Genomic DNA, 13090 nt, shown 5'->3' on the forward strand with positions numbered 1-13090 from the left:
TGATGCCATTGCTACAAATTTTAAATAGAAGTCAGTATTACTGCCATGCTTTTCTTAGTTATAGTTGTCCCTCCTAAGTGAATTATACATACATGCAAGTATTCCCACTCCTAAGCTCTACCCCTACCCCAGGATTCATCAAAATTCTATAATTGTTGTGCACATCTAAAGGCCAAGCCCAATTATATTTGTGTGTTTCAAGTCTTTTTCAGACTGTTTAGGTGGGCTTGATTATTGCAAATGCACATCTGAACAGCTAAAACAAATCAACACCTTTTCTTCAAAAAGTTTGAGGATAATAATTTATCAACATGCAACGAAAATAATTCAGTTTAATGTTACCTGGCCTTTTGCCCTTGGCCTCATATTGTTCAGTATGGATGAATGCCTCTAGGTCACTCTGGGTATGTACAGAGGAGTGGGCCTGACTGGAGGGTTTTGCACAATGGAGTAGTCTAACAGTTTGCTCCTTGCCATCCACAAGGGATACACTCACACAGGCAATACCTGTGAGAAATCAACATAAATGAATGTCAGAAAAATAACTTATTTATTTTGCTTTTTTACCCAAATAAATATTCTGTTTCACTATAATTTTAAAGCCATACAATTTCATGTTCATCTTTTTAACAGCAAGACCTATGTTACATCAATCATAGTATTGGCTTGAATGAACATTCTTACATGAAAAAGACATTTTTAAATAAACCAAGTTTCTTTGAGGATACTTACAAGATCACATTGACATTAGGAAAATGATTCCCTAACCTCAGAATCCATCTCATCCTGAGAAACAAAACAAAATCCTTCCATCTATAATTAATACAATGGGAAATAACTCTGACAGATTCTCCCCCCCCCTTTCCTGGTCACACAGGTTAACAGCTGTATCCCAGATGTTTACCAGTTTAAACTTAAGTAAAACCAAAAGCAATGGAATTGTGTGAGGGACTGGGAGTAATGTGATAGGGTTAGTGTTCTTGGAGAAACATAATTTACGCAAAAAATTCTCCACTGAACACGTTATATGATCACATAAAGACTTGAGGAGGATATGCATGAGCATCCAACTGCTATTGCATCACCCTCTAAAAGTATTATGAGTGCTCTTTGTTTTGAAAGACTTATCATTCCATATATGCCATGTACTTAAAACTTTATTCCACAAATAAATTCAAATTAGGAAATCACACCTGGTGACCTTAATATCAACAGCAAACAAGACAAGCTTAGTTGATTGTCAAAAATAATAAGTAGAAGACTGATGTCTGCATGACAAGCCCAAGGTCAAGGGATTGCTGTAAAATCTTTAACTTTTACCCCAAAGTCAAAGGCTGAGTATGCTACAGAATAAATTGTCTTTGCTTCCTGTTGATTCATCCAGAGAGAATTCATCAATGGGTTAAGAAAATACAAGCAAATTAAAAAAGTATAACCAAAATCTTAATGTAAATTATTTATAACCATGAACTTGACCCAGATGTTAAAGGGGAAAAATCCTTTAACCAAAGCCTTAACACAAGTTTACTATGACATTGACTCCAAGGTAAATGGCTGAATTAGCATGTTGTAAAATTAACTGTCATGGCTTCATAATGATTCATGCCAAATATCATGAGAATCTATCAGAGAGTTTAGGAACTATATACAAATGACAAAAATACAAACTGAAACTTTTAATAAAATGATGATGATGAAAATGCTGGAAAAGTGACTGGTATATCTCAATTACCACTAATGTGGGTTTATGAAAATATGATTCTGGCTTCATATAATAAATACATCCTAGCAATGCTATTGTATCCTTCACATATGTATTCCTTATTTACCTGTTCCACCAGAGGAATGAGATCTTATGTAGAGGAAGACCTGGTCATCTGGAATGGCTGTCATTTTGCCATCAATCATATCCTAGAAAAATTAATTACACTGTATCAATTTAGGCAAAGTGAATGAAAGAGGACCAAGAGGATGAAGAACAGAGTTTAAGACAGTGAAATCAATAAAGACTACAGGTTATACTAATACTGTTTCATTACCTGACAAAATTACAGTACAGCAAAACTTGACTTGAAAAACAGTTGCTGTGGGATACCATCTGTTTTGTGTAACTGATTCTTAATGCACATATTACTTTGTCATATACGGTGAGACCACCTGTCTTGAAAAATCACTCTCTTTTGATAGAAGGAATGGTCGCCCAGGACCAGTTTAACTGAAGCAACATATGTACTTTCAATCGTTTCCTGGTGGTTTACTTACCATCAAATGAATATTTATCAAGCAGGCAAATAAGAACAGTTCAAAAGAGTACAATTACCCAGAAAAATGTTAAGTTATTAAAAGTCACATTCAAACAAAACACCAAAATCCATACATTAACCCATCATTTAAAAACAACACTTAAATCCATACAATGACCCATCATTTAAACAGAATACTTAATCCATACACTGACCCATCATTCAAACAGAACACCTTAAGTTATACATTGACCCATCATTTAAACAGAACACTTAAATTCATACATTGACCCTACATTTAAACAGAACTCTTAAATTCATACACTGATCCATCATTTAAACAATACATTGAAATCCATACATTGACCCATCATTTAAACAATACACTGAAATCCATACACCTACACATCTTTTAAATAAAACACTGAAATCCATACAGTGAACCATCATTTAAACAATACATTGAAATCATACATTGACCCATCATTTAAACAATACATTGAAATCATACACTGACCCATCATTTAAACAATACATTGAAATCATATGCTGACCCATCATTTAAACAATACACTAAAATCATACACTGACCCATCATTTAAACAATACACTGAAACCCATACACTGACCCATCATTTAAACTCTTAAATCCATAAACTGACCCATTATTTAAACAGAACTCTTAAATTCATACACTGATCCATCATTTAAACAATAGACTGAAATCCATAAATTGACCCTTCATTTAAACAGAACACTTAAATTGGTACACTGACCCATCATTTAAGCAATACACTGAATCCATACATTGACTAATCATTTAAACAATACACTGAAATCCATACACTGACCCATCATTTAAACAATACACTGAAATCCATACACTGACCCATCATTTAAACAATACACTGAAATCCATACATTGACTAATCATTTAAACAGAACTCTTAAATTTGTATATTCACCCATCTAGCACTTCATTCATGTACTTAATAGGTATAAGTGGTTTTTTATTTATTTTAAATACACAGATCTTTTCAGGATTATATTTTGCTACAAGTCTTATTCATTGAACTTAGCTGAATGAGAAAAGCTACTGTAGTGAAGTTAGAGCTATATGATATATAAGCTACTGCAAGGTGGTAAGAACAAAAACTACATATAAGCTACTCTAAAGAGGTTAGAACAATACTACATATAAACTACTGCAGGGAGTTAAGAGCAACACTACATATAAGCTACTCTAAAGAGGTAAGAGCAATACTACATACAAGCTACTCTAAAGAGGTAAGAGCAATACTACATATAAGCTACATTAGGGAGGTAAGAGCAATACTACATATAAGCTACTCTAAAGAGGTATGAGCAATGCTACATAGAAGCTACTCTAAAGAAGAGCAATACTACATATAAGCTGCTGTACGGAGGTAAGAGCAATACTACATATAAGCTACTCTAAAGAGGTAAGAGCAATACTACATATAAGCTAATCTAAAGTAAGAGCAATACTACATATAAGCTATTCTAAAGAGGTAAGAACAATGCTACATATAAGCTACTCTAAAGAGGTAAGAGCAGTACTACATATAAGCTACTCTAAAGTAAGAGCAATACTACATATAAGCTACTCTAAAGAGATAAGAGCAATACCACATATAAGCTACTCTAAAGAGGTAAGATCAATACTACATATAAGCTACTCTAAAGAGTTGAGAGCAATACTACATATAAGCTACTCTAAAGAGGTTAGAACAATACTACAAATAAACTACTGCAGGGAGTTAAGAGCAATACTACATATATGCTACTCTAAAGAGTTATGAGCAGTACTGCACATAAGCTACTCTAAAGAAGAGCAATACTACATATAAGCTGCTGTACGGAGGTAAGAGCAATACTACACATAAGCTACTCTTAAGTAAGAGCAATACTACATATAAGCTACTCTAAAAATGTAAGAGCAATACTACATATAAGCTACTGTAGGGAGGTATGAGCAATACTACATAAAAGCTACTTTTTGGAGGTAAGAGCAATACCACATATTAGCTACTCTAAATTAAGAGCAATACTATATATAAGCTAATCTAAAGTAAGAACAATGCTACATATAAGCTATCCTAAAGAGGTAAGAGCAATACTACATATAAGCTATTCTAAAGTGGTAAGAGCAATACGACATATAAGCTACTGTACGGAGTTAAGAGTAACACTACATACAGTGTGACCCCGTTATAGCATGCTCTGTTATAACACGAATTTGGATATAACAAGGTCGTGGTGTGGCTCCCGAAATTTCATATACATGTATTTTTCTTGTGCACAAAAAATAATCTTTTTTAAAAAGTACCCCCCAAAATGTAAAAAGTTTATTATCATTTTGGGGAAGAGATCGCACATGAATAATATAAGACGATCGTGGCTTTGCTCCTGAAATTTTATATGTATTTTTCTCGTACACGAAAAAGTATTTTTTTCTTCTTGAAAGTATGAAAAAGAAAGCATAAAAAGTTTATTCTGGGATCGCGTAGGTCTTCGTCAATATCGCAAACTTGGATTGTTTTTCCTTATTGGCTGCAAAACATACCATGTGGCGACTTTTTTTTATTGGTGACATTGTTGGCTGTTTAAACTTTTATATACAACCATTGGTTTGGAGTGCAGAAATTCAGAGGCCCCATGAAAGGACGCCACAAACTGAATATAAAATGCACTGAAATTTATCTATTGTTACATAAACAAATTCTTTGTTCATATTGACAAACCATCTAAATAGTGCATTGTTATATCATAATCTGCCATCTCGACATCTAGCTTGAGTTCTGTATGTTGTGAAATATCGCTTTTTGTTGTTATTTCTGGTAACATCAACCAGACAAGGCATTGTCTCGTAATCTATCTTTCATAGTAATTAATATATTTACAAAGACTGACATTTGTATACGGATGGTAAGTAAAATTCCTCTTCTTTTCACTCAGAATTAAATCCTTCAGAACACACATTTTCTGTAATAATCCCTGTCATCAGAACATCTACGTCTCTATCGTCTATTGACTCTTTGTTAATTTTCAGATGCATGCTTGGAAGGCAGCATCATGCTGCTACCACAAATGTATAAAAAAATATAATAAAAAAATACATCTTACTTATTGGTTTATTCAATAGGCATGGAGGGACAGTAACTAGACTAGTCCAAACGACGGCCAATTCCTTTTCAAAAATGCACCTAGATACAATAGTTTGCTGACATTTCAAAGGAAACGGATTACCTTTGAAGCACCAATTGTTATGAAAACGTACTCGGCAATGGAAAACATACCAGTCTCAATCATACAATACAATTATTTGATGTTGCTGCCACAATAAGAACTGGGCATTTGTTTGGTGCCCCAAAGCTGTCCTTTAGCAGTGACTTCAATAGTGCATGCACCCTTCATCAAAGAAAGCCGACTACAATCTTTCAATAACAACAAAGAACTTTTTTCAAAGGAAGTCAGTACCAAACTTAAATAAAAGTGATGGAATCATTGATTTTTGCATTTTCCAACATGACTGGAACACGTTAACTGTGCTGTGAAAGTTTCCTTTTTGCTGGGAAAAAGTTTATGCTTACGAACGCTACCAACGGCAGCTTAAAACACAAACTAACTTTACTGACTTGGAATGTACTGAAAAGTAAATGTGCTTCATCATTCTTTATGTGATTATGATATGTTTTTCCACTAAAATCAGACCAATATGACCTGTTACATGTACAAAATTACTGAATATTTTAAAGCTGTGTGTGCATATTTTCGATGGAAGCACTTGTATTGTGGATTCAGTGTATATGATGAGGTTCGCAGGTGAGTACACGGTGTTGATACTCTGTTCAAACTATACATTAGACATTTATATATAAACAATATTCACGTATATGTACCAATTCGTGGTTCTCTAAATAAAGTAAACTATTATACATGTCTTCTCTGTTTTCACTACAGGTGTATTTCTCATTTAATATGCATCAATTTAAGATGGTAACTGTGCCGATGAAGCACGTATTTTACCGCCCGCATTTATTACCTATGCCCCCCCCCATTATTTAGAGTTAAATTTTCTTCAGCTAACTGACCTGGTTGCTTATAACACTATAACACAGTTCGGTCTATAATGGGGTTGGGTTCTATGGCTCCCAACTACCGTGTTAAAGCGGGGTTACACTGTATAAGCAAGGGTTATCTACAAATGATATATTCTATAGTGTATATAAAGACCCCAAGTGAAAGTAAACTATGGTCCAGCCAGCTTGGTTTTTATACTACGGGTACTTATGCAAAACTTTGTTTCTATGGCAACATAGCACATATTAAATGCAGAAAATTCTACATATCAAATGGCACCTCTACATGACTTGCTTGGCATGTGCACTGAGTCTGATTGAAATACCTTACCAGTTTTTAGATTTATGCTCCAGAAATGAACAAGTTTATGTAAAGAGATACAGATGGACACAGTCAAAGCTACATTATCTCATATTACATACCATGGGGTGAATAAAACAAAAGAAGACTGAATCAGCAACATATCCCACCTTGCCAAAATGTCTGCCAAGTAACAAAATAATCAGTCGAAGATGTTGAAATTTGTACTTACAAATATTACCGGGGTACCTTTCTTGAACAGTCCCATGAAAAGTAGCCATCCACTCTATATGGTCTAACTCTCTTGCTGCTGACAAAAGTACCCCTGGAGTATAGCCACCCTTCTAATGCAACCCATGGCCATAAGAACAAAAACTGTAAAAACTTCACCCTCACAAACAACCACATAATGAGGCTTGCAGATGGAGATCTTACAAGCAGTTACACAATGGGCTTAACAGATAGAACAGAAATGAGCATTTTCATTTATGATCATTTTCATTTATGATCAATTAGACATCATGAAAAGCCTTTTAGTAAAAATGCAAGCTTGATTTTTGCAAAACTTGCAAAAGCAAATTTTTGGTAAATAATGTTTTTTCAAGAATACTATCCAACCACATTAAGATTAGAAACCAAGTTCAGCTACCTCCCACGATCCACACAAAATCATGAAAATCATCTTTTTCATCAATATCAAATAGAAAAAGGGCCATAATTCCTGCCTGTTACCTCTCATTGCCACAACAAAGAGCTTTAAGATGAGCAATACATCAAATAGGAAGCTCACATCTGAGGGAAGGTTGGATGGGTTTTAAAGTAATGTGATCGGGTAAGTGTTGTCAGAGAGACATAATTTTCTAACAATTTGCTTTCTCCTTCAAATACATTTACCAATCACATTAATATCAGCAGACTAGGTAATAGAATGTAATGATAAGCATCCACACCTATAACCCATGCATCTTTTGAGGGAAGAAAACCTAGATTCCCTATGTGACAGATAATCCACTCTTCTACATTGACAGCAGCACAGCACAACTGACCAGTATAAATATACATAAATATAAATGGACAAGAAGAAATTAAAGAACTGTTCTTTCTGATTAAGCTTTTCTATTTCTAGGTGAACCCAGTGAAAGCAGTACAATGCCGATGATTAAGTTGTGCAGACTTTAACTGGGTCTGGCATTTATCAGAGTTACAGCCACCAAATCTACCATACTTATATATCGTCTCTGCAAAGCTAAATCACTATGATAAAAACTTGAGAAGGTTGGCTGTGCATTCCAGCCAATAGCATCGATTATGTCTTTGACTGAAATGTTATGTTCAAATGTGAGGCTTGCATAGGTTGCTCTGATCTCATTAGCGGAGATCTTCACGAGATGACTCTGTTACTGATCTTAACTTGAAGAAAGAGATGCTTTCATCCTTCATGAATTATCTCTGTGTGCTTCATGTCATGCTTGAGATCATGAAAGGTCTTGTTTGAATGACTCTCTGGATGCATCCAACTTTCTGATTGCCCAATGATGGCATCCTACTCTTGGCTATAAAGCCTGGCTGCATCATCAGGATTCTGGAACCTTTTGATCTGAACTGAAAGTGGCTCAGGTCTGTTGAGAGGGTATGTACCTCACTTTGCAAGACTTTTGAAACATTAAAGTAAAATATAAGAAATATCTGAGGTCTTGGACTCTGGTTTGGAAACCATTTTTCTAGCCAAGAAATGTAAGTTCTGATAATTATCATTTTATGTGAAATAAAACTCCATATATAAAGTAACATAAAAATTCAAAGATAGTCACTGTTTCTAAAACACAAATATTTTATTCTGGACATCACAATAATCCTACTTAATTACTGTAATTTATCTATATAAAGTTGAAATTTAAACATGTCCTGAAACTATTAATGATGACAGGAAAAACTTACTTTCAACTGAACATAAGATATTCTTAAATATGATTATAAGCAAAGATAAATAAATAATAGCTTATTCACTATTTCAGAAGTAAATTAACAATAAAATCCAGCTTTTGATGGGACACAATCTATCCAGCAATGAAGGTTATTGTGAACAGCAAAGAGCACACATGTAGATATGTGTACTAAGATACATAAAGATATATTAAACAGTTCTGAGGTTGTGCTCCAGAAAGGAAATTATCAACAATGGATTGATGACCTGGATGAAGATAAGACAAGGTACTTAAACTGATAAATTGTGAGTAGCAGTAGGTACATACACACCACTAATCTAATATGTAATTTTTTATTGAGATATCTTAAACGGTTTGGGAGTTTCTCCCCAGCAATGAAAGTGTGAATAAAGGATGGATGGATAAAATCACAGCAATAGTTATATGCTCCATAAACAAAAATACTTATGGCAGACAGACAGACAAATTAAAGAGACAGGACAGACAGATAGAGACATAACTGAAACTTCCATGTATGAAATATGCAAATTGTGCAAACCATGAATTTCCTATCGGGCCTTGTATCCACATAGTTGGGTACATTGAGGAACTGAAGCAGATTCTGTCTTAGGTAATACAGGAGTGCCTTCAAATGCTGACTAACTCTACTTGGAAGGGTCAAAAGAAGCTTCTCCGTAGGGCTGCTTCCAAGTGGCTGAATAAACTGAAAAATATGCACAAGATTAAAAATAATGCTGCCTTCCAATAAAAATAATGAACAATCTAAAAACAAAACTAAATTATAAGATACTGGCCATGTCCTACATGCTGAGCCTGCCCCCACCCTCATCTACATTCAAAATAAAAAGCATGATAAAATGTTACTAAAATAAAAGTGAAAAACATCACTGAGGTTAATCTGGGGTGTGGACATGCACATGGTTTGTTATGGTATCTTAGGGAACAGCATCACTGATGATACAGAGTCATATATATGGATGCCAAAGAAATTGCAGTATCAAGCTTCCATCAAGGCAGGCTCAACAAATATCATCTACAATGGTGTATATGGAGAAATTGCAATAACAAAGAAAATATAAAATCCCTAAAATGAAAAAAATAAATTGTGGACCAAATGATTGCATTAAAGGGTATTCTTTAATTACTTACTAGTTATTGCTTAATAGTAAGAACTTAATATGAATTTCATTTCAAAGTTGGTAAAATATAATGATATGCTTTTGTTAAAAACCAACAAATAAACTGATATCTATATAGTAAAACTGCAAACAGATGAAAATCTTGTTACTGAAATTAAAGGAAGAAATGGTCTTATCTTAAATCCCTGTAAATTCATTTCAGCCAGTAGAGTTTTAGTTCTTTTAAAGAACTCTTGTTTCAATACAGGTGTAATATTTGAACATTTAAAGGTATCTGGAAAGTTATCACTCATTACACTTAATTTAATAATGTGCATTAATGGCTGCTATTATTGATGCAACAAGTTTAAGAATATATGGAACAATTCCATTCAGTCCAAAGGATGTATTAACATTCAACTCTATGAATGTATCAAACTCCTCAACTTCATTAGTTACTAAAAAATATCCTTCATGAGTAATTGAGCTCTCATAAACAATATCTGAAAGACCTAATATGATATTTTGATCAAATTCTGTTGTGCAGCTTTTTAGAAGATGTTCTGTCTTATATAATGGTGAAGATATTGGATTACAGATTGGCAACAACTGATCAAATCTTAAAGCTCTTACGCTATTTTTCACCGTGTGCACTTATGTACAAATTAATGAAGAGGTTTTTAAGAAGTTGTAAATAACAATGGTATGTAGACAACAGATGAAACATGACACAGGACCCTGTCATAGGCTCACCTCAACAGGTAAGCTGAAAATTGACAAAAGTCTACAAATGCAACCAAGCCTGTCACTAAAAGGATAGAACATTTTTTAAAAGTTCCTTCTCTTTTACTCTAATTTTTCATTATCAGCCTTACACATTTATTAACATTTCTTGAAATTATGATCTTCAGGACCACCATTGATCTATCTGCATGACTTCAAAGAAGGTCACAGTGGTACATATTTTGACTGAGATCTAAACAATCAAAGATAACATGTAGTTCAACAACTTATTTTAAAATTCAAATAACTTAACACTTCAGCATCTGCCTTAAAAGCAAAACAGGACTTATTCAAAACTATGTTTCTAATATTGATGGGTATAAAGTGCACACACACTTTTCAACCCTCTTTAAAGTTTTGGCAAACCTGCACATCATCCCATGTGAGTTTGCACACTGGATTTCTCCTCAGCATGACTGTAATGATATCCAACACCGACTCATCCAATTTGCTCTGTAGCAGCCGCATCAGGTCAACCTTTATCTCTGGACCTATATATATATATATAGAGAACAAAGTTATTATAAGCTATACACCTCTCCAAAACACAGACTGCAGCATAATTGAGGGTACAAGTTACTGACAAACCTTTAACAAATTAAGAAAGGGATGGACATCACCATGTGAGAAGGGAAGATTAGATGGTTTAAGACTCATTCTGTAATCATGTTGGGAATAACGGTCAGTAAATAGTAATTCTATTGTAGTTGTTTGCTTTTCCGTACAAATTACCTTTTATTTTCAACATAACCAATTTTTTTTAAATCTTAAAAAACATTCTTGAATAATGTTTCAATATGCATCAGGTTTGTACCAGCAAAACATTGTGTATTTCTTGTTGCAATAACTTAGGTGTAGTTTATCTTCAGTACTAGAGAACCCACTCAGTATCATTGTATATAAAATAATCCACACCAATATAGTGTAGTTGCATATTAACTGAGCATTCATTAATAGTTCTTATTCTTGACATAAGCATGAAATGCAAGTGGGGTATTGTTGTCATGTACATGCAAAACCATTCAAATTACATCATTTAGATCTTGTTACATACATAATTCTCTTTCCATGTGCTCTAGTTTCCCCACTGCTGCTGAATATTCTCCTTATCTGTTACGACTTTGTTTATTTGAGTCCTTTCAACACAAAATTATTCAGCTAGTCCCACCCCATTGCTGAGACAAATAACTTTTGACATTCTTCTAAAGTAACAAGTCTCTGTTTTTTATGACGACTAGTTAATGTTTTGTAATGATTTACTCCTATGCTGCTAATTGTACAGTACTGCGATGAGGGCAAAATCTGTGTGGACAAAATGCCTTATTTATAAAGGAAATGAAACATGTACTATCACAAAAATGCCTTATTTATAAAGGAAATGAAACATGTACTATCACATGATTTTTCAGTCTATGTCTGGTAGCCTGTTTTGTTCAAGTTAATTTCTGTGTATGTGTTAATCCTCAAAATCTATATTTATCCTATGCTATGCTGACAATGTTATGATCATGACAATTATCTCTGGTTGTAATCATCAATGAGAAAAACCCAAGAGCTGTGTGAAGCTCAAAACTCTATCACAACAATGCTGAGCTTATTTCCTGTAAACATCAACTTTTACAGATAATGATATAATATTAATCTTAGTGTTACATGTACTTTAGCCAACACTTCTTTCAGAAATGGAAACCTGACATTGACAGACAAATATTGGTAGATAAATAAAATGTAATAAAATAAAATGTGGCCACTTGTTAGGGGAATATGTTACATTTTTGTATTAATATGCTGGCTATGTTAGTCAGGTGGCCATTCTTGAGGGGTACTTTTGAAAATAAACTCATCAGTGCCAAGGGATTCTGGCTGTAAAAAGTGGGTGGTTGCTGGTCAGAGGGGCCATTCAAGTGGGGCACCACAGTACTAGAAAAAAATTAGTTTTTTTCTTTAAATACGTTACCAATCATAATACCTTACGAGAGTAGCCAAGAGTTGGCAGGAGGTACATCCCTTTACCATGGAGATGCCATCTCCAGTCCCATAAGGTCTAAGGTATGTGAGACAGCTTCTAGGTAACCCAACTGGAGAAGACTCCATCTGTAGGGGAGCAGCTTCAGAAATGCAAATCCAGCAGAAGTCGTGAAGCCATGTCTTATGAAGCTGTCAAACGACCTGGTAAGGTGACCTGGTGCACCATAGCTATAGGTCCCATAAGATCGAGTTAAGCCCTTTGAGATGAAAAATCTCTAATGTAAAAACTGCAGAATATGGACTCAGATCTTCATCCCATGGCATGGATAATATCAGTTAGAGAACAGTTGGATCAGAGGCGATACTTGTGGCAACTGCTCCAACCTCATGAGCTGAAATGCATAACAAATTCATTGAGCTGGGGTTATTTCTTAAAATGCAGAGTGAATAATCCACTTAATCCAGGATGAAAGGATCTGTGCTGTTATATCATCTTGTCCTTGTTTGAAAAGTAAAAATAGGCATGATCTCTATTGATGCAACAGCTTGGTCTTTTTAAGATACCATTTCAAAGATACATCGATCCTGTAGGTGGATTTGAGTGGAAGTGTCCAGAGTAGACAATAAT

General features: G+C 34.3%; 1 protein-coding gene across 4 annotated transcripts in view; it reads right to left on the reverse strand.

The window, feature by feature from the left end:
* LOC149807091 (KICSTOR complex protein SZT2-like) overlaps positions 1–13090 on the reverse strand; it is a 338108-nt gene that overhangs the window by 79088 nt on the left and 245930 nt on the right. For all 4 annotated transcript variants that reach the window (XM_089961812.1, XM_089961821.1, XM_089961796.1 and 1 more), the window contains 4 exons: positions 10861–10985; positions 9132–9296; positions 1830–1911; positions 343–507 (listed from right to left, as the gene is read on the reverse strand). In XM_089961812.1, coding sequence (XP_089817938.1) covers positions 343–507; positions 1830–1911; positions 9132–9296; positions 10861–10985 — 537 coding nt within the window. The remainder of the gene's footprint in view (positions 1–342; positions 508–1829; positions 1912–9131; positions 9297–10860; positions 10986–13090) is intronic.

Source organism: Sinohyriopsis cumingii, chromosome 1 (genome assembly GCF_028554795.1).
Source record: "Sinohyriopsis cumingii isolate HCF-2022 chromosome 1, ASM2855479v2, whole genome shotgun sequence".
Lineage (NCBI taxonomy): Eukaryota > Metazoa > Mollusca > Bivalvia > Unionida > Unionidae > Sinohyriopsis > Sinohyriopsis cumingii.